Source organism: Centruroides sculpturatus, unplaced genomic scaffold, assembly GCF_000671375.1.
Source record: "Centruroides sculpturatus isolate CEXI.00-Female unplaced genomic scaffold, Cexi_2.0 scaffold1070, whole genome shotgun sequence".
NCBI lineage: Eukaryota > Metazoa > Arthropoda > Arachnida > Scorpiones > Buthidae > Centruroides > Centruroides sculpturatus.
In genome coordinates this window covers 139,095-166,486 of record NW_019386008.1, presented here as the reverse complement: position 1 = coordinate 166,486, position 27,392 = coordinate 139,095, and the positions used below count along the sequence as shown (strand labels likewise).

General features: G+C 29.0%; 1 protein-coding gene across 2 annotated transcripts; it reads left to right on the top strand.

Annotated features, from left to right (window-relative positions):
- The first annotated feature begins 2,187 nt into the window (after positions 1-2,187).
- LOC111613096 (rap1 GTPase-GDP dissociation stimulator 1-like) lies at positions 2,188-25,906 on the top strand. Of its 2 annotated transcripts, none has more exons than XM_023354417.1 (4): positions 2,188-2,392; positions 19,255-19,371; positions 22,492-22,628; positions 25,523-25,906. In XM_023354417.1, exons 1-4 carry the CDS (start codon positions 2,389-2,391, stop codon positions 25,550-25,552), a joined length of 288 nt encoding a protein of 95 aa, XP_023210185.1. In that variant the 5' UTR covers positions 2,188-2,388; the 3' UTR covers positions 25,553-25,906. The 2 variants fall into 2 exon arrangements, with proteins under 2 accessions (XP_023210185.1, XP_023210184.1); XM_023354416.1 differs by having other exon boundaries at positions 22,492-22,632; positions 25,523-25,716.
- Positions 25,907-27,392: the final 1,486 nt, after the last annotated feature.

Genomic DNA, 27,392 nt, shown 5'->3' with positions numbered 1-27,392 from the left:
CAATTTTGGAAAAAATATAACATCATGATTCTACAGGAATATCAGCTTCGCTTGGCAAGAATTAACTGATAAATGCACGAAAAAAGTATGGAAGAACTTATGGCTGAATGTATCCAAGAATTCTCAACGAGAAGAGCCCATCGCTGTGTCATTAGGTTGATCAAACAACCTAATTGATACAGCAGGACTAGGAGATGGAGATGAACAGGATATTGAGGAGTTACCGCAGGTTTCTGATGAGTGTCTTATTAACAACGACCTTCAAGAACTGGCAGAACAAGAAATTCATGTAGAACTGGAAAATAGTGATTCTGAAAATGAAGAATCCAAAAATTTCTCTACAGATTTCCTTGGTAAAAGTTTGGTAATGATAACTGAAATTGTTAATCAAATTGTAACGAATGACCCAGATTTTGAAAGAAGTGCAAAAGAAAAACAAGGTGTTTTGGATGTGATCAAGATACAACACCATTTATATTTCAACAACCATAGTAATTATTTAATTTATAACAATGTTATATAACACACCCCTTATTGCTGAGAATCATTTTACTGCCTCAAAGGAATGTTTTCAATCTGATCAATTTTCTGGAACGTTTACAATCGTTCTATAATCAAACCAATGTGCAATAACAAATTCCAATTTAAAACGATTTGAACATTTGGTTAAAAAATCGTAAAACGTAAATATTGTACGTTTGGAAATTAAGTTATTATCACTAGAAACAAAAAATTGCATCTAAAATAGTACAGTAGAAGCCGTTCTACGGGTTAAACCTTAATTTTCTCCCTCTCCCTCCCTCTATGGAATTTCAATATAAAAACGCACATATTCGAATGCAATGTTATGTTAAAATTTCAAAGCACTCAGTGAAGAAGTTTTGGAGATTTAAGATTTTGAACAAATAAACATTTACATTTTTATTTATATAGATTGTTGGGGTCCCAGGCAATTGTCTTTTTGTCCATAGGATGATGCACCATTGTAAAAATTTAATGATTTTCTTTTTGGTCCCACTGTTTTTGGTTGAGAATGATGGGACCAAAATGCCTGCTTAATATCAGTTATTTTATTGTTATCAATGTAAGTCAGTCCAAAGTGACTACAATAAGCATAATCTACTGTAAATGACCTTTCAGGAGAACCAAAAATTGATCTAGTATACAGACTAAAATAGTAGATACTACTTCCAAAATTTAAATTTTTAATAAGATTTTATTAATTATGCTTAATGCATTTTATAAAGAATTTTGCACAATAAAATTATGCATAGATTTAAACATTTTGCATAAATTAAGATAATCATAACTGCCACACATTAATGACTACAAAAATAACTATTAAATTTTTTAATATTTAACATCATAAAATTTATAACTATAAAATATTGCTCTAAAAATTAGAGACTATAAATTTTACTCAAACTATCAGTTATGATGATTATATATTTATGAACTTAATTTATTTTAAATTAATGTATTCTTTATATTTTATTTAAATATATATAATTTCATTATTTAACATGTTTCATTATTTATTTATTTGATTAAGTAAATAAGACAATTAACTGAAATTAGTTTTATTAACACCTACATTAAAAGAACATGTTAACAGTTAAAAAATGTACAAGTTTAAAGATTTATTAATTAGTATTAATTCATCCAGTGTTGTTTGTCTGCTGTTTTTTGCAGTACCGTGCAGTTTAACTGATGTTTTATGTAGTAGTTTAAATTGCTGGCATTTTGTACTTCAGTTATAGTTACCATGTTAAACTACTATATTTTGATCAAATAATAATTAAAATGATTAAAGTTTAATGTTTAAAGCATTAGTTACTGGTTATGTATTGGTAATTATAGATTTTAAGCTTATATACACAGTTATCATAAAGTATAGCTGATAGCTTGAAAAGACAGCTTAATAATAGCCATTTACTCAAAGCTAATGTAACTATCAGATAACTAAAAAATTCATGCTGTTAGAAACAGTGTTAAATAATTACATAATTATGNAATCATTTCAGCAGTTTTATAATGTTTCTCTCTTTAGTGTTTGAAAATCCTGTCTGATAACTGTTTATCTTTCAAATTCTCATTTCATCTTTCTTATACTAAGCTACATATCCCATCCAAAATCTTGTGTACAGGATACTGCATCATTTAAAAAAATTTTAGTGCTGTCCTCTACTTAGATCAGTCGGCTCGACTGTTTTGATAGAAGCATTGAGGATGTTTCTTTTCGGAAATGAAGTAAACAACGTAAAGAAAATAAATGACAAAAGCTTCGATTTATTGTAATTTCGATCAAAAAAATATTTTCCAGCGATATAAAATACAAATCACTTAAAATAATAAAAGAGATCTTCCGTAAAAATTCATTAATTCGACATGGGTAAGTGGTGACGTTTTAATATGAATTTTACCATTTTTCAGTTACTGTATTCATTTATCAGGACAGATTTATTAATTAACTCAATGAAATATTTGCATTCGTATCCAAAAATATTCTTTTTCTTTCTGCGTAAATATAAACATACATCACGTACTTGTTATAATTATGTTTACTTATCACTATGAATGATGTATCCTGCAAAATAAATAAACATAATTTCAAATTATTGAGCATATTTATACATTTCATAATTCTTCTGATACATATTTTTTATAAATTGCTACCATATTAAATTTCTCTTCATTAAAGATATTTGTGTCTTTTTAAAACAGAATTTATATTAAAACAGTAAAATTTGCATACAAAATAATGATTATTTCACTTGGAACATTTAAAATTAAAAGATTTTAAAATAAAACATTTATTGATTTTAAAACCAAATGAGTCTTATCTTCTTTCATTTAGAAAAATTTGCTTCTGTTTGAATTACAAATCAATTTTATTAAAAGGATGCAATACGTAACAAATAATAACATATAGTTTAATATCAAAACATTTCTATTATATCAGAAATTTACGAATTTTTCATGTTATTAAAATAATTACATTAATCTGAGTAATAATTTTGTTATGTTACAGTATGTGTGTGTGTTAAATTGTGCATCGCATGATTAAATTGGCATCAAAATTTACTGTTTGTGCATATTTGTAAATTTGATGGATAATATGATATTTCCTTCCTTTGAAAAATAATCTTATGGTATATTAAAAAGTTAAAATTAAATGATTTTCAGTAATTTTTTTTAATGATTAATTGGTCTTCCTCAGGTTACATCAAACAAAAATAGAAATAAATTGTAAATTTGAATGTTACAAATATTAATGGTTATGTAATGTATAAAATGTTGGTAATCATTAAAAGTTATTTTGCTGGAAGTTGAAGGTGTAACAGCATATCATCTAAATTAATTGATGCACCTTTAACAATGGGTGAAGTAAAGAATGCTAACATTTTTGACCCAATTAATAAGCTATCTTTGCACATGAATAGTTAAAAGTGACATATACTACTTTTAACTGTCACACCTGAAGATGGTTTGTTAACCAGGTCAAAAATATTATCATTCTTTAAATGTCATCTACTGTTAAAGCTGCATTGACTAATTCAGCTGAGTAACTAAAGTGACTAGTTCTTATCTTCAGAACTAGTCACTGTACAACTGGATGAGAACAAGTGATAGTGTATCATTTCTTCTCATTCAGTTTGGTATTTGTTCAAATGAATTTTTTGAAAAATTGAATAGTATTGTATGTAGATGTTTAAAGTTCAGTTGTAAAAATTACGTGACAGAATGGAAATCTTTCTAATGTGTGGTTTTCATATATACAGGTACTATGCAATATAACAGTATATGGATAAATTCAGTTATTCACATGCAAATGAAATTAATTGATTTGAAATGATAAAAATCATTAATTGTGTAATTCATAATTTCCATAAAAGATGTTAATATCATATGTTTGTAACAAAGATTCAAGAATTGTCTATTAATATCATATCTAACATATTATAGCAGCATATAATTCTTGATTCTTTGTTTCAAAATACAGTAATATCCCGAACTTACGCGATAGGTGGGACTGAGCGATAACCGCGTAAGTCGAATTCACGTAAGTCGGGGTATAATTTCCCATATAAATACATACAAATAATTTTTAATTGGGGCCGGAGACTAAAGAAAACAATAATTTAGAAAAATTTTTTTAATAAAATCTTAGATAATACATATGTATAACAAATTATATTATTATACAATTTTTCACATTTACTTGATTATCAAACCATAATTTTAACATTGTTTCCATCTCAGGGATAATACTGTGACGTTTACAAATGATGCTTGAATTTAAAGATTGAGCATTTTTACAGCTTTGAGAACTTTTTCTTTACCTTTTATAATTGTTCTGACCGTCTATTCCGGTAGATCAAACTTTTTTGCCAATTCACAAATTTTCATTTTTGTATCAAAGTCTTTAATAATGTTAACTTTACATTCCAAAGATAAAGTTTTTCTTTTCTTGTTTGATGCAGAATAATCAGTTCTACTTCATTTAGATGACATAGTAGAGTCTCTCAAGTCTCCGTAGATATAACAAACATAGAAATAAATAACACAAAATAAATTGTAGCTATGTGTTGATTCCGGGCGACATGTCCGAACATGTAATCTGAACAATAGTGTGGGGGGAGTGAGTAATTAAGAGTTGCGTGGCGCTCAAACAAAAGACGACTCGATGAGATTTGAAAATCGCGTAACTCCAGGTTTGCGTAAGTCGGGGTAGCGTAAGTCGAGATATTACTGTACTAAAAACTAAACTTAAAAAGATTTTGTGTTGATAAAAAGATAAAAAGTGGTGATTCCAAACTTTTACACCTGGTAAAAGTTTGGAATCACGACTTGCATTTTCAGCATTAACAATTCTATCGTGTCATTATTACAATTTTGTATATGTTTTATTATAGAAACCAACTGATAACAAAACTAAGTTCCAATATGCAAATCCTAAACAAATAAACAACAAAATAATGATTAAATGCAAAAGAAAAATTTATTTAGACAAACATAACAAACTCATCTTGGAAAAAGGTTTGGAATCATACAAGCTGTAGGAAGTATGGAACCACAAACATAATATTGGTATTTAATAATTTTTGGCCTCCTTTGGCTTTAATTACAGTTGTAACTCTTAGGCATTGATTCCACAAGTCTTTTATAGATTTCAGCACTGATATTACTCCAGGTATGAATAATAGCATTCTTTAGCCCTTTCTTATTTGATGAATGCTAAAAATTCACAAAATGCTTCAATAAACACCACATGTTTTCAATTGGATTTGAATCTGGATTGTTCAAAGGCCAGTCCATCCTTTCAAATTTCTTTGAATGAAGAATTCTGCAATGTCACTCAATGGCATGATACGACAAGATAAAAAGTGGTGATTCCAAACTTTTACACCTGGTAAAAGTTTGGAATCACGACTTGCATTTTCAGCATTAACAATTCTATCGTGTCATTATTACAATTTTGTATACGTATCTTTTGTCATTTTGGAAGATAATATTCCATTTAAATTTCCATTTGGTCCTCATATATAGGGATAAGGAATCCCTCCCAACATTTCCATATTGACTTCTGCATTCAAAGTGAGGGTAATAACAGAATTTTCCAGATCCTCATGCTGAGATACACGACTGTATCATGAGGGACTGAGGAAATTTGATTGACAGTTCTTGTCTTTCCTTTGCCAAATGAATGAACAGCCATCATCTCCATAGTTGATGTTGATCTTTCATTAAAGTCAAACAATTCATGGATTATATCTAGCTTTATTACTACTACTATTATTAAATGCTTAGTAATTTGGCACTAGAGACTAGTAATTTTTTGCAGAACCTTCTAAATTAATTATCAAAATATTAATTTAATTATAATTATTAAATTTATCAAGAGATGATGTCTATTGCCCGTTTAACATATAAACCCAATAATATATAATTATTGGATTTGGATATTTATATTTATAGTTGAATTTTGACTTATTGCTGAAAATGACAGGATTCCATTCTTCTACAGTCCAATTTTTTCATTTTTTGGACTACAACAGTTATTTCCATCGTTAAATTTTGGTTAACCTTGGCTTTGTCTAAATTTTCTTATGGGAACTACGCATGGAATGGATATAAAATCTTACTGTTCTGTCAGAGACTTGTGTTCTGCTAATCTTGGACCAAGTAGTATTCAGATGCTTTGAGGTTGCTTACAGCATATTACAAATTTAGCACAGTGTCTTGTCTTGGCATACAGCGGTTAGCCATGGATTCCCACTTCTGGATTGATTTCTACAGTTTTGGACTGAAATTTTCAAAAATTGCAGACCCATAAGTAAATTCTCACTGCCATCTGTCTGTCCTTCCTTAATCTTGAGAATGGAGTTAGATAGATGAAAGTTGAGACCAGATATGAAAAGCTTAGGGGCAAGAGGCCCTGGTTAACTATATACAAACTTATAATCCAAACCAAAAGTCATATTATTTCAGTTCAAAAATTTTTTCCAGAACAAAGTTAGATGACTGACATAACACTATTGTTAAAAGGAAAAGTATGATGTACAGGGGAAAGACACTATTAAAATCAAGAGTGATGTGATGAAAAATTGCAACCTGGCATTGCGACAATGTCACAATAAATAATTGCTTGTTGTATACTTCCATATCTTACAATGGACTTGAACACACCCATTGAATAAGCAACACAATGTTGAGAATATCCATTCTTCAGCAACCAGTGATACAATTTTTTATGTTGTCAGATAGTTCAACATTGGATCCATTTCAAGGCCAATGTCAGGAATTACTGATGGCAGTTAAGACACACAAAGCAACTTTAGGTACAGTAAGACCCTGCTTAACCCTGCCTCACTTAACGCTGATTCGATATAATGCCGTCTGCTCGATGCCTAAAAAAACTGCTCAAAATTTAAATTATTGTGGCATTTTATTGATTCGTATATAATACGATTATTTACAAACACGAACCAATCAGAAAAAGGTGGAAAAAAGATGTACTTTCTTTAAATCTATGTTTGTTTGGTGCAATTTTGGAAAAAATATAACATCATGATTCTACAGGAATATCAGCTTCACTTGGCAAGAATTAACTGATAAATGCACGAAAAAAGTATGGAAGAACTTATGGCTGAATGTATCCAAGAATTCTCAACGAGAAGAGCCCATCGCTGTGTCATTAGGTTGATCAAACAACCTAATTGATACAGCAGGACTAGGAGATGGAGATGAACAGGATATTGAGGAGTTACCGCAGGTTTCTGATGAGTGTCTTATTAACAACGACCTTCAAGAACTGGCAGAACAAGAAATTCATGTAGAACTGGAAAATAGTGACTCTGAAAATGAAGAATCCAAAAATTTCTCTACAGATTTCTTTGGTAAAAGTTTGGTAATGATAACTGAAATTGTTAATCAAATTGTAACGAATGACCCAGATTTTGAAAGAAGTGCAAAAGAAAAACAAGGTGTTTTGGATGTGATCAAGATACAACACCATTTATATTTCAACAACCATAGTAATTATTTAATTTATAACAATGTTATATAACACACCCCTTATTGCTGAGAATCATTTTACTGCCTCAAAGGAACGTTTTCAATCTGATCAATTTTCTGGAACGTTTACAATCGTTCTATAATCAAACCAATATGCAATAACAAATTCCAATTTAAAACGATTTGAACATTTGGTTAAAAAATCGTAAAACGTAAATATTGTACGTTTGGAAATTAAGTTATTACCACTAGAAACAAAAAATTGCATCTAAAATAGTACAGTAGAAGCCGTTCTACGGGTTAAACCTTAATTTTCTCCCTCTCCCTCCCTCTATGGAATTTCGATATTCGAATTACGCACATATTCGAATGCAATGTTATGTTAAAATTTCAAAGCACTCAGTGAAGAAGTTTTGGAGATTTAAGATTTTGAACAAATAAACATTTACATTTTTATTTATATAGATTGTTGGGGTCCCAGGCAATTGTCTTTTTGTCCATAGGATGATGCACCATTGTAAAAATTTAATGATTTTCTTTTTGGTCCCACTGTTTTTGGTTGAGAATGATGGGACCAAAATGCCTGCTTAATATCAGTTATTTTATTGTTATCAATGTAAGTCAGTCCAAAGTGACTACAATAAGCATAATCTACTGTAAATGACCTTTCAGGAGGACCAAAAATTGATCTAGTATACAGACTAAAATAGTAGATACTACTTCCAAAATTTAAATTTTTAATAAGATTTTATTAATTATGCTTAATGCATTTTATAAAGAATTTTGCACAATAAAATTATGCATAGATTTAAACATTTTGCATAAATTAAGATAATCATAACTGCCACACATTAATGACTACAAAAATAACTATTAAATTTTTTAATATTTAACATCATAAAATTTATAACTATAAAATATTGCTCTAAAAATTAGAGACTATAAATTTTACTCAAACTATCAGTTATGATGATTATATATTTATGAACTTAATTTATTTTAAATTAATGTATTCTTTATATTTTATTTAAATATATATAATTTCATTATTTAACATGTTTCATTATTTATTTATTTGATTAAGTAAATAAGACAATTAACTGAAATTAGTTTTATTAACACCTACATTAAAAGAACATGTTAACAGTTAAAAAATGTACAAGTTTAAAGATTTATTAATTAGTATTAATTCATCCAGTGTTGTTTGTCTGCTGTTTTTTGCAGTACCGTGCAGTTTAACTGATGTTTTATGTAGTAGTTTAAATTGCTGGCATTTTGTACTTCAGTTATAGTTACCATGTTAAACTACTATATTTTGATCAAATAATAATTAAAATGATTAAAGTTTAATGTTTAAAGCATTAGTTACTGGTTATGTATTGGTAATTATAGATTTTAAGCTTATATACACAGTTATCATAAAGTATAGCTGATAGCTTGAAAAGACAGCTTAATAATAGCCATTTACTCAAAGCTAATGTAACTATCAGATAACTAAAAAATTCATGCTGTTAGAAACAGTGTTAAATAATTACATAATTATGTAATTATATTTTAATTTTAGTTATTAATTTATTATAATTTTTAATAATAATAATAATAATTACATAATTGATAAACATATACTTAGAATGAAAATATTCTATTGCAAATTTATTTATTTAAAAAACATTTAAAAAAAAAGAATTTTATTTTATCCTTATCAGTTCCATTGGACCAAAGAAGTATCATTCAATATATTTTAAGTACTTTTATATACAACAGTGTTTTCAATTTTTTTTTATCCTTTCTTATCCTTTGTTTCTTCATTCTTTTTTTCTTTTTGCTGGATGTGCAAAAAGAAGGTAGTCAGAAGGAAGTCATTGGATATGGAAGATGGACAAAGTGGTTCTTGCTGAAATAAGAAGGGTGATTTGGCAACACTGCATTTGTATGTGAGAAGGAAGTCTAATTCTCTTCCTTTTAAGGTTTATAAAAAATCCATTTCCATTGAATCATAAATTGAGGAAATCATAAACATTGAAAATTGAATTACCAGTTTCAAATAATTGCATACTTAAATTATATTCTAGAATTTTTTGTTAACATAATCTCCATACATGTAAATAAAATGTACAAATTATAATAATATATTGAGAGACACTAAATAAAAATGCATTACAAATGATATCACTCATTCACTAAATGGGATGATGGAACTGCTTTGAGTGTGTTGTTATTGGGAGTTATAGGTAAAGGTCACATCAGCACCTCTATAGTGAATACAAGTATCCATTCAAACAGTATTATTGAAATCCCTAAGTACTATGCTGTACTCTTATTCTGATTTGTATTTGTCAGAGAAAATGCTAACTGAGAAGAGGGTATGAAATATGCAACTTTGATTGATCTTGATGAATTCTGTTGAGAAGATATAAGATCTTTGGTGAAGAAAGATTAATACAGCCCAAAAATAAAAAAAAATATTCTAATCCATTAAAACACTTATATGTGGTATGATCCAAAGTTCGGGGACTGCTGTAATCCATGAATCTATGACGACAAAAGCATGTATTTGACGTACAGTGTATAAAATGGATTCTATCAAACCATCCCTATGTGTTCAGGTTGGTTTCGTCCATGTTATGTGATTAAACCATGAGCGCTACTGTTTTCATGTGGAGATAGTTACCTTTGTTCCGTGACGTAATAAAAGTGGAGTTTCAAGAACAGTGCTGCAACATTCAATTTTGTCAGCGTTTAGGTAAAACACCTACAGAGACTTTAAAATTGCTAAGAAAGGTGTATGATGATTCTACCATGGCAAAATTGAAGGTGTGCGAATGGCATTGGTGTTTTAAAGAGGGCAGAGAGTCCATCGCAGACGATGAATGCTCTGGCCAACTTTCGACTTCATGGAACGAAGAAAATGTTGAGTTGGTCTCTCAGTGTGTTCGCAAAGATCATCGCAAAACCCTTGAAAAAATCACTGCAGCTACTCACTTATCAAAGACTAGTTGCCAGCGTATTTTAATGGAAGATCTTAATGTGCACTGAGTGTCTCAGCACATTGTCCCTCAGCTTTTGACTTCTAAACAAAAGGAAGAACGAATGAGAATATTGGGTGATTTAATTGACAAAGCCAATAAGGATCCAGCTTTCTTGAACCACATCATAACAGGTGATGAAACGTGGTGTTATTTGATATCCAATCAAAATGTGCTTCTTTAACGTGGAAATCACCCTCCTCACCACGATCGAAGAAATTCTGACAGGATTGGAGCAAAGGGAAAGTCATGATGGAGGTATTTTTTGATTCTCAAGGAAGTGCTCATTCAGGATTTATTCCCGAAGACAGAACAGTAAACAAAGAGCATTATCTAGACATTTTACGTCATTTGAGGGAATCCATTCGTCATAAACGGCCGCAGATCTCGTGAAGTGGAGACTTGTACCTTTTGCACGACAACGCACCTGCACATCAGTCTCAAATGGTCACACAGTCTCTCTCCAAAACTCAAATTAATATGCTTCCACACCCCGCCTATTCATTGGACTTAGCCCCATGTGATTTTTATTTGTTTCCATCAATGAAAAAGCATTTGCAGGGATGCCGTTTTGTGTCATCAGATGAGGTGAGAGCGGCATCGCAGGAGGCCTTACGGGAGGTTTCAAAAAATGGCTTCCAGCAGTGCTTCCAGAAGTTATACGAGCACTGGCAAAAGTGTATCGTTGCCCAAGGTGATTACTTTGAAGATGGTTGTGCATTGGCAATATAAACTGTTTACGGTAAGGAATTTTATTCCAAGTCCCCAAACTTTTGAATCGTACTACTTATATTGTTGTATATGTTCAACATCTACTTTTCAAATCCTTCCAATTTTGATATTCATCTAAATGTTGTAAAATACAGAATCATTACTTCATGTCATTGTGGAAGTTATCTATAATACAGAAGTGGACAGCATGCCAACCATTTAATATGAGAAACTTTTATCATACAGGCGTTAAATTACAAATAAATGTCGTGTGTCGATCCCTGACCAACGTAGCTTGCCCCAGGCTCTTTTTTGACGTAAAAACACATAAGGAGTGTTGTCCATTGAGACCGCTAGTTAATAAAAGGATCCACCCTGCCTTCCATCTTGAAAAGGCACTGGCCAACTTATTAAATGGGCTCCTTCCTATTTGGTTACTTCTTCTTCTTCCTCCATATATCATCTATCCTAGGTCACATTTCACAAAATGAGTATAGTTTCTACAAGTTGGATGTGGTTGTGCTTTACCCCTCGGTACTGCAATTTGAAGCTGTTATGCTAGCTAATGCGCTGCTAATCAAGAAGGGCTTTACAGCGCAAGAGATTTTAGAATTACGCAAAGCTCTTCTCTTTATTTCCGAAAATAATTATTTCCAGTTCAAGGGCAAAGTATATCTACAGCAGCAGGGAGTCCTGATGGGCTTACCGCTTTCAGCAATCTTAGCGGAGTTGGTCATGAGGAGTATTGAATTTAAGATTTTTAACTTTCCCTGCACGATAGTGTATCCACTTTTATATCTTAGGTAGGCCTACATTGATGATGTGTTAGTAGCCTGGCAGGACACCCATGATAATTTCCTTGCCTTCAAAGATTGTCTCGCGACCACTTATCCCACAATTAATTTTACCCGGGAAAAAGACAAAGAAAACGAGATTGCATTTTTGGATCTGAAAATTGTTAAATCCTGGGATACCATAATGTACTCCGTGTTCCACGAGTTCAGAGGTGTACCTCCCCTGATCCCCGCAACAGCATACCAACCACAACATTACATCAATGCGACAATTGCACCGTTAATTAGAAGGGCCTTTCTTTTATCTTCCAGTCAAGCTGCTATCGATACAGAACTTAATATTGTTTGCTGTGTGGTAAATGAGGCGAGCTACAGTAATGCCAAATTTATCTACATCTTAAATAAAGTAAAAAGATTGCTTTTTACTTTATTTAAGTACATCTTAAATAAAGTAAAAAGATTGTTGGAGTTCGCCTTTATTTACAAATTACTGATAGTGATTTGTAAATAAAGTGAACACCAGCAAAGTAGTAGTAGTTTTTTTTTTTAAAGAACTTGGAGTTGTTTTTCACATTAATTTGAGTCAGTAGCCTTTGGTCTTGTTTGCTGAAAGAAATGATTCTTAAATTGATTAACAAGAAGTCATTGAATCTGTTTGATTAAAATATAAATTGAGGATAAAGAATAGTTTTAAAATGCATGAGATGATTGTTGTTTGTAGATGCTATGATTTTCAATTCAAAATGGTATAATAAAAAAAGTGTTAGAGATTTATATTTAATATTTCTTCAAAAAAATGTTTAATAAATATATGTAATCAGAGGAAAGTATATATCGTTAAATATTAGAAAAAAATAAAGAAATGTATCTTAAATGTAAATTATTAATATTTTCTGATTCTAATTATTTTGATGCTATCAGTTTCTGGATTAATTTTAATGAAATACAGATACTCTCTACTTATGAATGTTCAACTTACAAGCTTTCAGACTTACAAACAATATGACTGTATGTCTAAAAATTTAAATTTTACAAAGATTCTATAGTTCTCAGCTGCTTATGAGGTGGAATTGAAATCAGTTTTTGACCTGTAATAAATAATTGATGAGGGCTTATTTACATGTACAGTTCCAGTTTTCTGGTACGGTTGGTGTTTATGGGCTTATTTCTTTTGTGTGTTGTCATTTTTTGTTTTCACGTGAATTCTGAGTTTCCATTACTGGTTGTAGGGTGATGTTGAAGTTGGTAATATTGGAGTAAGTGTTTTTTGCTATTTGCAATTTTTGTAAACTTTTACAATTAGTGTTTCAAAAATGCATCTAAAACATAATAGTAAATTTAGCAGTGGAAATAAATGCAAAAAGTGTTACTCTGTTATCATGGAAACTAAACTGGACATTATAAAACTAAGTATGTTAGGTGAAAAAAATTGTATTTGAAACGCCTGCTACTAAGCAGTAATGAGCAGGTAAACGAATGTAAAGTTTTCTATTAAGTACATTGAAGGATCAAACACTAACAATAAGTGGTTATTCTGTGTACAAATATGTACTTTCTAGGTTAGTTTTTGACTTATGAACATCTGAGTTTATGACAAAACCTCTGGAACCTAACTTGTTTGTAAGTAAGGGAGCAATTGTAAAATGAAACTAATTTCTCTTTATAATTAAAGAGAAATTGTTTAACTCAGGAATCACCAAATTATGGCCTGCGAGGTCAGCTTATATGGCCTGCTGCAACATTGTGCCACAAATCAGCTAAAATATAATTATTTATATGGAAATATCATAGATTGTAGATAAACTTACTATGTAGAAAAAATTTTAAAAAGTGTAAGTAAAAATGCCAAAATGAGTTCAATCCAATTGTTGCATCTGACAATACCTGTAATATGATTTTTAGGAAAATTAGGGAAATAAAAAATTTGGCAACTTTTTGCAACTTTGGATATCAAAGTGCTTTGTGTAAGTACCTGCAATGAAGTTTCTAAGAAAAGTGATTATGAGCTCGCTGCAGCAATTGTGTTCGTGTATTGGTAAATAAATATGTTTGTTGTCTTTATTTTTTGTGTATTCAGTGTACTATATTGAACAAAATGGTTATGCAACCTGTGCTTGTCATTTTCTCAGTTATCTGGCCCGCTGTGAAAAAAGTTTGATGACCCTTGATTTAACTAATAAAAATGCAAGTAATTTCAACATCATTTCTATTACATTATATAGTCTACAGATTAATAAATAAAAAATTAAAATATAAATCTAAAGTACAGTAATACCCCGAACTTACGTGATAGGTGGAACCGAGCGATAACCGCATAAGTCGAATTCGTGTAAGTCAGGGTATAATTTCGCAATTTGTGTAAAATCTAAGTCGGATGTATGCAAGCTAATAAATGTTCTCGTTAATCTTATCTCGTCTTTTGATTCGTTCACGGTTACAAGAAATCACCACATAGAGTCTCTCAAGTCTCCGTAGATATAACAAACACAGAAATAAATAACACAAAATAAATTGTAGCATGTCGATAAATGTGTTGATTCCATGCAACATGTCCAAATATGTAAGCTGAACAATAGTGTGAGGGGAGTGAGTAATCAAGAGTTGCATGGTGCTCAAACAAAAGACGAATCGACGAGATTTGAAAATCGCGTAACTCCAGGTTTGTGTAAGTTGGGGTAGCGTAAGTCAAGATATTACTGTATAGCACTTTTCAACTTATTTTAAATGCAAAACCTTTTGACCTTGATAAAAAAAATTTACAAAGAATTGAATATAAAGGATTGAATAGATGATTCAATTCTCTCACCACTATACTCAATGGATTTTATTTTCTACAAATGTGAGATGTGCAGTCTGTCAATAGTTCTCTCTCTATGAATATTAATAATTTTTAAACTTTAATAAATATTTTAAACTTTATTTAAATAAATTTTCATGCATATTTTAAACTATTAATTATAACTCAAATACTAATTCTATAGTGGAATCTCAAATTTATTGGCAGAACCTTATGGTTTCATGGAACATTAGTTAGGAACCATTCCCATAGTTACTTTATGAACACATAACATTGCCTTGCATAAAACATTGCATAAAATAAAGCAATATGTCTGGTCTGATATCAAATAATATAAATTGTTTACTAGTACTACTAGTAAGAAATGATACTGTTGACATGCAACCCCTCTGTAAAATAAGACTACTATATTGCAAAGTTTCCTATAATCCAAGTATATTCTGAAATGTGAATGTTAAAAGTTTATTTTGAAGAACAGCTCATTTCCATTTATATCTTTTGATCTCTTTTAATCTCTTTTAATCAAATATCTTCTCAATTGATTGAATTGAGATTTCAAACAATGATCTTTCACTTTGGAAATTGTGAAAATCAAAAGATTTCAGTATCTCTTTAGATGATATAAATTGTTCACTGATCATTTTGTTGTAAGTTTTTAGTAGATTGTTGAAAAAATTTCTTTGAATTTTCTTCATTTGTCTTTGATTGCATTTTCTGATAGGTTATTGATTTCATTAAAAACTCATTTTTCTTCTAATTTTATAAGAGCATGTAACTCAGTCTGCAGAACATTAAAATCTTTGATCATCTTTGGATTTCAACTGTTTTTTGAAAAATCAGTTGAAAAGGTTGTCATTAGTGTTTTTTAACTGATTGATTGTTACCTGAAGTTGTATGAATACAATTCTTAGATTGATTTTAGGAGACTATAGAAATTAACTGGTTACATTAATTTTTTTATGCAAAATTACTACTCACAAAAGAATTTGAAAGCTAATTCTAAGCAGTCAGTTCAGTTTTGATTTGTGACAATAATCCTTTTATTATTTAATAACTTTTTGAAAAAATAAATAAATAAACTTTTAAATCCAGCGTCAATTTTTTTATGATCAAATGTTCTCAGCTATTTTAGTAACTATCATCAGAATTTGAATATAGTTTTCTATATTCAAACATTCTACAAGTATAATAGAATAAATCTAAATTCAAAAGAACAAAATACATTAAGAATAATGAATATAAAATTAATAGTAACTCAATAAATAAATATAACAAAATACAGAAACTGGAGCGAATGTTAGAAAATAAATGTTCTATTTTATTGAATGTCCTTTTTATTCAAATATGTTCTATTTTGAAATGTTAAACTGATAAAAACCTATCAAATTAGGTTGAAAATAGGTTGAAAACATTGTTTTTCATTAAATTTTCTGCTGGAGTTGATTTATTTCCTAATAAAATACAATAAGTTTAATGTACAGTGAACTCCCATATAATGTGCTCCCCTATAATGCAGATTTGTATAACACAACAAAAAATTGTGACTAGTACTCATACAAAATTCTAATATTGTCATTCAGAGGCATATGTTTTCTTTGTGACTTCTCAGTATGTTTTTTTTCAGTATGGATGGCTAAATCAATAAATGCTTCTGATAATTTATAATAACTCTGTATAATATTTTTAAAAAATTTAATTACCTGTATTCTATTTTGTTCTTTCCTTTATTAAAAGGAACCTTCTTTAAAACAAGTTAATTAACACTGCACACAATAAAATGATATTTGAAGCTAATGCACATCTCATTAGCAATATGTGATCAGTGCTGGAGAAAGTTGAAACTTGCATAAAATCATTTGATAACGCATATCTTGTACAATGCAATTTCCTATAACTTGGAACATATCCCCGCCTCTTGTATGGGAGTCTGTTGTATATAAATGTGTTAATGTGTTATTAAAATAAATAATCAACACCTTAAAATTACTCCAGCAAGTATTTTTAATGAACAAAAATAATTTTGATTCAGCTGATGGATCTTCATTTGATGCTGGATTTCAAAGGTTTATTTATTCATTTTTACTACTTTATCTAGTTTTGCATGTTTTGACTTCTTGAAGGCTTTGTAAATCTTTGAATTTTTTCAAAAAGCATAAATTGTATTTATGTGACTTTTCTGTTAAATATCATATAAAGTATTCAAAATCAAAGTTGGACACCGATTTGGAGCTTTTCCATCATTTTGTAGATGCTGAAAAAATAGATAATGATCCAACTATCTATTAATATCAAATAGATGTTGAGATCAACTATTATTATTTTATAGTATTTACAAAGAAATAAATTTTGTTTCCTCAAATTATCTCTCACATAATACATATTTTAGTGTAGTTTGTGAATGCAAACATCAGTTAAAAATTTGAATAATTTTTTTACAATTTTTGAATATGGTACTCTGTGTAGAGGTTAAAATTTATATCTATCTCATACAATAAATAAAAAATGGCCAAATACAATTTCCTTAGGTTTTTATAAACTGTAAATGGATAATGTAGAAAGTGAGATATTTTGAGAAAACAAAGTTTATTTCTACTAAATAGAACTATAATAGCTAAAATTACAGTTTTTAAATACTTATATAACTCATTACATTTTTTAATATTTTTAAACATTTAACCTTATAATTTCTCAATAGTCTATATTCACAGTTTATAGACAGTCAAACCTCAATATATCACTTTCCTATATAATGCCACCCTAATAAAGTGCCAATGAGTACATATGAACAGATCTTTCTCATAAATATTAAACAGAGAATTTTTGTTATCTGTGAGTTCATATAACACAGATGTAGGATTTGTATTGCAAACATTATTATTATCATAAAATTAAATTTTTCAAACTTAAATTTGTGAATACATTATTATTGTATTGATTCTTATAGTTTAAGTTACTTCAGTTTAGTATCATACTTGATTTAGACAGTTTTATAGTTAGATAGTTTATATATAAAGACAGTTTTCTAATAGAATTTGTGACCTATTCTCTCTGTTCTCTTAGTGTTACAGTCCAATGTTTTATTATATTAAGCAATATCAGAAAGTTAGATATACATATATTGTAAATAACTTTTTGCTACTTGTATGATATATAATTTTAATTAGAAACAATTTTAATGTTAACAGTTTACAGTCGACCCCCCCTATAAGATATAGATACGTTCCAATTTATTAGGAATCCGATTTCTTACAAGTCGTTCCAATCACAGCCCGACACGTGTCAAGTTTACGGACTACGGCTGATTGAAAGGTTTTCTTCCGTAAAATTAATCGATTCTACACTAATCCGACTCAACATTTCCAAAATACGTATATTTTTTCGTAGTTTTATAGGAATCGTAATTATAGGGACCGTAATTATAGGGGGGTCGACTGTATTTATAAAATTTATAATTTGAGCATTGTTTTTGTGTTTTTCTTTGGTTTATTTTTATTACTTTTAGGAATCACTAAAAAATAGCAAAGTGTTAATGTGATGACCCTTTTTTAAGAAGACTTCAAACAAGAAATTTTGTATTTTTTTTTTTTTTTGTATAAAGTTTTGTATTGTATATGGCAAAACCTATTGTGTAAAATAGCATTTGTAGATTACATGATTTATAAGGCAATTACTGAGAAAACATTTACAAAAATTTCTAATTCTATTTGGGCTCCAGTTTTCAAAAATAGTATACTTATAAATTTCCACTGTCGTCTATCGGTCCGTCTGTTGTCTGTCTGTCTGTCCTTTCTTAATCTTGAAAATGATGTTAGATAAATGAAATTTAAGACCAAATATGGAAGGCTTGGGCAGGGCAGAAGGCCCTGATTAACTATATATGAACTTCAAGTTTGCACTAGAAGTCATTTTTTTATTTTAAAATTTTCCCTCTGAACAGAGTTAGATATATTACTGGCATGACTATTATTAATAGGAAAAGTAAGGGCAAGATACTAATAAAATTAAGAACATTGTGATTGAAAAATTGCAGCTCAGCATTGTGGTGATGTCACGATAAATATCAGTAATTAATTTTGTTTTTTTTATGATCAAACTTGTAAATTAGGCTGAAAACATTTCAAATAAAAGAATATCTGCTATAAAGTTCAAAATGATTTTTATATAGTAGATAAAGAAAATTGATTTATTTTTAATGTAATAAAATCATTTTATGAAACAGTTCAAATTATTAGAATTTTATCTTTTAAAAGTATCTTTTTGAAGTTAAAATAGTTATTTTGAATGTATAATGAAAGTTGTAATAATAGTTTTTGAAAAAAGTCTTTATTTGAAAAATGCTAACATTGTTTTTTGTTACATATGTTAAATAAAAATACCTTTTATATATATACATTCTTTATTTTTGTAGAGGAACTAACAAAAATACTCAATGAATTAAAGTTGAAATCATCTAGTGAAACCAGAACAAAAGATGAAGAAATTGTATCTAACCTAGATTCAATTTTACAGGCTCTTCTTAAAGAAGGTACTTAATATTATTTTAAATAAAATAATAATAAAACATTTATAATTTTTTAACTTTATTACAATTGCATTGGGTTGAATGAAGGATTTATGTGTTTTTTGGAAAACTGCAATTATTGTTAAAAATAAAATATATTTATGTAGTCAGCAATGTAATTTCTATCAGTTGTAATTATTTTCTCTTGACATTCTACAAACTTTGATTTTATCTGCATAAGATTTTTGTTTTGACTTAAAACATGATTGTATCATATTTCACTTCTTTAAAACTTTAAAATTTAAATGAAAGAGAAAGAATTATGAATAATTATAAGTGTAATTATTCATTTATTTTTTGCAAAATAATTCAAAGTGAGTAAATTACTATGATTTAAAATAATCAGATAATTGAAATTTTGAATTATATAACTTTTTAGTTATTTTCTCATTATTAATTAATTAAATTAATAATATAAAAATTAATATTTTTATCAAAGCATTTGTAATATAGCTTATCATAATAATTAATAATTCTGAATAAGTTAAATTGAATATTATAATCTCAAACTTAGAATACATAATAAACTATCCATTATACCTGGCTTCACCTGGGTTTATACAGTATCCCTTGCAGTAATTGTTACACCTGGCATTATTAATCGTAAATTTAAAAAAGGTATGTGATAAAACCCATTTTAAGAACATTATCAGAATGCCTATAGACTGTGTGGAAGTATGTTCTTGTAAATAGCAAGTTTATAGATAAATTACAGTGAAACTTCGCTTAACGAGCATAATTTGTTACAGAATCTTACTCATTAATCGAAACAATTTTTTTCCCATATAAATTAATGTAAAATACTATACAGTAGACCCCCTGTAACGCTTAGATACGTTCTACTTTATAAGATTTTTACATTGTAGGAATCTTTAAATACATGAGCCAATCACAGCCTGACACGTGTGAAGTTTACGGACTAAGGCTGTTTGAAAGGTTTTCTTCTATAAAATTAACCGATTGTAGACTAATTCAACTCAACATTTCCAAAACACGTATAATTTTTTGGGAATAATCTGTATAAACTATGCTATAAACAAAAAATTGTAGGATTACTTACCGAGTGTGCACCGTTCGACTACGCCGTTGCTTACGCTTGTTTTCGTCGCAGAGCAGCGCACCAAATGGCAGCTGCGTTTTCTGATAAATTATTTTTCTGTGAAAAATTTGTTGACCTTTGGAGACGACATTAATAGAAATAATTTTTATTGCTGTTGAATAAGAAATGTTTCTTTCACAAGAAATGTATAAAATTAGTGCTGTATTAGACTTACGGTACCTAATTTACATACTGTACAGACGATAATAAACTCAACTTACTAGCCTAAAATCTCCGTAGCGTGTTGCCAGGCGGCAGAAAGCATATATATAATTATAATAAAGTTACAATAAATTAAGTTAATATATAATTATATATACAGTACCTAATTTATATATAATTAATATATAATTATATGTACAGTACCTAATTTATATATAATACTGTACAGACGATAGCAAACTCAATTTACCCGCCTAAACTTTCCGTAGCGTGGCGCTGGACGGCGGAAAGTAGTTCGGCTGCTCATCCACTATTGGTCCAGATTCGACCAATCTTGTCGCGACACGAGTCGGCGACAACGTTTTACGAGTCCCTTTATACGAATACTGCCGCAATTTTTTTGCTACGTTATAGGAATTTCCGTTATAGGAACCCACGTTATAGGGGGGTCGACTGTAATACATTCCATACCGAAAAGATACTCAAATATTTTATGTATAACATTTATTCAAAGAAAATTATACAATATACATTGTTAAGGAGTGTGAATCATCATCATCTTTTCTTCTAGTGCAAAATGAACCAACCTGAAATGCGAATTCAGTTTGCAGAAAACAAAAAGAATCGAAATTTAATTTGGAATTGGTCATTAAATTTAATATGCGATGGCAGTATAACTGCCTACCTCTAGTCAAATTATCCATTTCTAACATTTAATTATAGCGTTTACATAGCCCAAGAATTTGACATATTGTTTGGTGTGTTTATTATATAATGGGCTATGGTTGTTGATGTTTATATGTAATATGTGTGAACACAAGTTTGGAAAATGTGTGATCACAAGCAACACTAAGATGCTAGTGGAACAAGTGCTAAATACAGACTGATGTAACATGTGCACAATCTGGGACTTCCCGTCTTCTCATCAATCGTTATGTGAAACGTCGCTCGTTATGTAAGTCATTTTTTACAATTTGCTTTGCCTGTTATGCGAATTACTTGTTATAAGAGGTGCTCGTTAAGTGAAGTTCTACTGTATTACAATTTTTTTGGTTTATTTGGTTAAGGCAATGTGACATGTGGCCAGTATGCCGAGGGGATGCTTCCTGGGAATAGTTTTATGGAAACAAGCTGCTATTTTGACGTTACTGACTTGAAGAAAACTCAGAAAATTGTATGTGGCCAACCTGTTGGCCATGCATAAACCAATGACCAAGTATCAGTGTAACAGTTTCAACTCCATACAGGTGAGTGTGCCTGTGTGGAGTCACCTCACGTCAAAGTAATAATATAGTCTACTTTGCATTACTTCATTGTCACAGTAATGAAGTGTAATGCAATAACAATCAAAAAATTAACAATGTATTATCAACAAACTATCAATTAGCATTTATTTATTATTTTTTCAAACAGATGGCACTACATGTAAATCCAGCAAATCCAATGTAAATTGAAATTAATTGTATAAAAGTCCAACAAATATTTTGGGATGTGATGTACGACATTATTTAAGTTAGAAGTATGTTAATGTAACTGAGTTTTGTAGCAATTGGTTGAACAGTCTAGAAGTGTATAGTGAACAAACAAACAAACATTCTCATTTATAGATATAGATATAAACAGATTCATAATATTTATTTTAAGAATTTGTTTGATAGAATTTCATAACAAATAAATTAATAAGAGTTAATTTAACTAATTTGCATTTAATGTTAATTCAGCTGAATGAAATTAGCTGACACTCAATTGATATCGTTATCAGGTACTTTTTTTAATTATTAGTTTAGATGCTATATAATCATGATTTATTTCTTGATATCTAGGTTCTAATAGACAAGCACTTGTTGAACATTTAATACAGTCTGGTATTGTAAGCACTGTTATTTGTCTCTTAAAATCTGAAAAATTATCTCCTCCTCTTACTGCCAAAATTGGTGAACTCATAGCTGAATTGGCAAAAGTAGGTATGTATTTTACATAATTTAAGAAATGAAGCTTTATAAATAATGTAACCATTTTCAAATAGTTATAATATATCAAAAAATATTTTTGTAATTAGTGATATTTATCCATTAAATCTAATATTTTATAAGTTTAAAAGTTTCACAATCAAAGAGATATTAAATTTATTAATGAATAAAGTTAAATAAAAAAAGTAGTGTTTATAAATAGTTAAAAGTATGCTGGAAAAAGTAAAATAATTTCAGATTACCTGTTACATAATTTGTGATTATTTATGTAAAAATTGCATGGACAGAAGTGTGATTCATACTTTTATTTAATGTGCTGATGTAACTATTGTCTGGAAATAAACCATCATTATTAGTTTACTTTGCAACCATTTCAAACTGGTTTTCTTTTTTAAAAAATTCTTAAAATATATCTCACTTAGATGACTTTTGGGCTAACTGAATAAGAAGAATTTTCACACAAGTTCTGCTATATAAACATTTCTACATTATATGAAAGATGATGATATCTATAAGAATTTTATGGATGATATAACAAAATAGAAGTCTAATAAGGCTGTATTATTGTTAAATTTTTGGATTTAAGTTAAAATAAAAGAACAGAGATTTCCTATTTGATGACATATCAAGTGTGTGTATTTATTTATATATTCATTATTAAAAGATCCTTTTTCCAGTATATAAAATGCTTAAAATATATACCATAATTGTTTTTTTAAGGTTTCTTGTAAAAATGATAAGTTCAATTTAGCTTTTGAGGGTAAAATATAGTTAGAGGTTCATCAGAATAATTTTTATAATTACACAAAAGTTATGGGTTTGAAGACAATGAAGCTGTTGATAAGTATAATACCATTAAATGAAAAAATCATGCTTGTGTAACTTTTTGATTTATAAATTAGTTAAAAAAGATAAAATTCCTAATGACAAAGGTCAGAATATTTAAAAATCTCAGTATATTTTTGACAATAAACAAGATATTTCTACAAAATAAAAAAAAACTATTTTATCTTTTTTACATTTGACAGTAGATATTAGTATAAATGATGCTATTCTATTTTTAATTAAATGAAACAAGGGACTTGTCAATCAGAATTTTAGAAGACTTACTTATTACAACTGTGAATCTGTAATAAAGAAAAAAGGAAAAAAGATGTATTTCTCGATTCTTCAGTTTGGGAAATATAAAAAGTTATTCAATAGGTCTTATGCTTCAATATAATGCCAAATTTTTTATATCTTTATGGCAACTTATTCCGATTTTTAAACGTTATAAAACAATAAATAATCTTGAATATCAAATTTTTATAAAATTAAATGGAACATGAGTGTATCTAGACATAACATCTCATTACAGTACTAGTGGGAATGAAAATGGTATTTGTAATAATATCATTGTCTCTTCATATCTATAATAATGTGCTAAAGCAATCTTTTATTTTTCACTTAAATGTAAATTTTTCTCTTTGCATATCCTATAGAAATATATAAATTGAAAGTAAAATATTGGTTTAATTATGTTTTTATGAATTATAATAAACACTATCTACCAAAAGTAATTATTCACTCTTTAGACAGCAGAATACAAATACATTGTTCCTGTGCAGTTCTATTATAGGTGGCAAATGGAACATCTTGAGTATACATTATTTTAATATGAATTTTTGTAGTTGTCAATGAGTAACAAGCTCTCTGAATTCGAGAAGGGTGTCATTGTTAATTGCCACCTAGTTGGCTTGTTAATTCATGTTACAACAAAAAATTGTAGCACTCTAAATTGACTCACAGTTAATACTTCTATTAATTGCAATATATAGGAAATTTTAAGAATACATCATAAATTAATTAATTAATCAACCTAAATCTTAATAGATAGGATGTTACAGAATAATGTACATGCAACTATAGAAGAACAAAACATGATGGACACTACAAGACAGGAGTTTCAAGCTGCAATTAGAGCCATCTTTCTGTTGGTCAAGGCTTGAATGTGACATTATTATGATACACTGTACACAAGCATCTAACAATAACTGTCATGAGCTAAAATGTGTCAGAATTGTTCCATCAAACAATGGAAATGCATTCTATGGATTGACAAATCCAGATTTATATTTTCCTAGTCAAATGCATGTGTTTGGATGTGGCAATTATTGGAAAAATGTCTGCTACCTGAGTTCATTGTGTCCATAGACAAATAGAGTGTAGAACGATTTCAGTCGATATGTCTCACAGATTCTTAATAATGTTTGAAGTTACCTTAAACAAATACTGAAATAGTGGACAATGAAATGCAGGAATGTATTTCATTACAGGAAGATGAGGATTGTTACATCTAGAATAACAATACTTTTATGAAAAGAATTGCAATCAACAGATAGACTAGCCAGTTCTGAATCCTGATCTCCCCACAGATGATATACACACCCTGATATCCATCACATATCCAATTTGTAGGATGAACAGGTGCTGTGAGTGCAGGCCAGTCCAATACATTGTGTACTAAACTGTTGAGCATGAATTTACTTCAAGAACAGTGGAGGAATATGAAGTTACCTGTATAGCTTGTACTAGTAGAATGTATATTAGGAGATTGTAGCCATGATAATAGCAAGAGTTGGTCCAACAACAAATTGAAGAGACAAGAATCATCCCTTTAGTATACAATAGGAATATCCAAGTATTTTTGATAAATAGTTTATTTTACTGTTTCTGTTTACTGTTACTGTTTACTGTAAAATTGCAATTTAGATTTTATCTTAAAAAACATATTTTTTTTATCATTAACCTTTTATTAATGAAAACACAAATTTATTACACTAATCAAACATGTTATTTGATTAGCTGAATACTTTTATTAAATAAACATTTTTCTGTAATTTAGATATTGCTAGAAAACCATGTACAGACGTAAGTATGGTTGGACCTCTTGTGGATCTCTTATCTAGTGAAGATAATCAGACAGTTCTGCAAGTGTGTCGTGCCTTGGCTAATATCTGTTATGATAATGGTAAGACATGCATCAGTTTTTTTAATATGATTATTATAAACAAGCTTATTTAGAAAGTTAATAAAGTAATTAACATTTATTTTATAATAATTTTTAAGATCAAGCAACATCTAATTTTAGTCTAATCAGTCAGTTCTGAATGTTATAATATTTAAAGAAAAAAATAAATTTTAAAATTTTATTACAAATACTAGCTGCAAGGACCCGCTTTGCTGGGTTTTTATTTGTGGGCAAAAAGTAACGATAGTGAAGATTAAGATAATTACATTATAGCTAATCTTACACGTTTTCACAGAATGCAAGAATTAGGTCCCCCGTTTTCAGACTAATTAGAGACCTGGTCCCGATTCTATTTCTGAACGTCTCCTGTTCACGTTCAGTCAAACGAACTATTTTCATTTTTTTATAATTTATTTTGTATACTAGTACTTACTATATATTAACAGGACTTATTATACTGGAAAAATTATGGATGCAGATATCTAGTCTTACAGTTCAAAAATAACGTTCTTTATTTAGTTCACCTGTTAAATTTCTTATTTCTTCTTCTGTATTCCCCATTCTCTGCTTTCTCCAATTTTCCAGAATTTCAGCTATAGATTATTAAATAATGTTTAATTATTATGTCTTTTTGTCCTTTTTAACTATTTATAATTTATTTTACAGAAGAAGAAATAAGAAATTTAACAGGTGAACTAAATAAAGAACATTATTTTTGAACTGTAAGACTAGATATCTGCATCCATAATTTTTCCAGTATAATAAGTCCTGTTAATATATAGAAAGTACTAGTATACAAAATAAATTATAAATAGTTAAAATGGACAAAAAGGCATAAAAATTGAACTATTTTCAACGTTTCTGGAACGTTTACAATCGTTCTATAATCGAACCAATATTCGAATTTTATGTTTGAATGTAATTTGAATATTATTCGAACATAAAATTCAAAATAGAAAACCACTTTCAACCACTTTCAGCCCCATATCTCCCACATCCTTATAGCTATCGAGACGCAACCCCCATAGTGCACGAATGGAGACTTGGGGCTACTACCACATACAAACACCATTTACGTGCGATGTGTAGTTTTGGCAGAAAAATGAAATATAGGGACATACACGTCCATTTTTATATATATATTAATTTATTGTATGTTTTTATATTTTGAATATGTTAATACTGTATTAAACACAGTATAATATCATTGCTACAATAAAATTCTTATATAGCTGAATTCCTGTCTCTTTTAACACCATATTTACTTGATAATCCGTGCTCTGGAGCAGGTGTGTCAAGCTCATTTAAACAACGGGCCATTAATGCAACTGGTAAGATTCACATGGGCCACATCACATTTACAAATTTTCTTAAAATTATAATTTGAAGTGAGAATGTAGGAATATAGATAGGGCAATTAAAACACATTATTGTAGTTCAGTGAATTCATCTCAACAATATATAATTGCTGTAGTATTGCTTTTATTTAAACATTTATTTTATTTAATGTACATATGTATAAAACTAAAATTAATTGCTTTTACTGGAAACTTGCCAGCACTATCTTCCTCCTCCTAGTTTTCCAATATCTGGATTCAAAGACAGAACAATCTTCGTTATGGTAGATAGATGTTTATTAGTTAATCTTGATCTGTAAGCTGTTTTATTTAATTTCAGAAAAATTACATTGAGGCTGCCAATTTGACACTCCTGCCCTAAAGTAATCCATGCATAACATTGTTTT

Coding starts and splice junctions, on each gene's coding strand:
- LOC111613096 (XM_023354416.1), top strand. Junction 19,372..22,491: donor ACAGGCTCTTCTTAAAGAAG/GTACTTAATATT, acceptor CTTGATATCTAG/GTTCTAATAGACAAGCACTT. Junction 22,633..25,522: donor AGCTGAATTGGCAAAAGTAG/GTATGTATTTTA, acceptor TCTGTAATTTAG/ATATTGCTAGAAAACCATGT.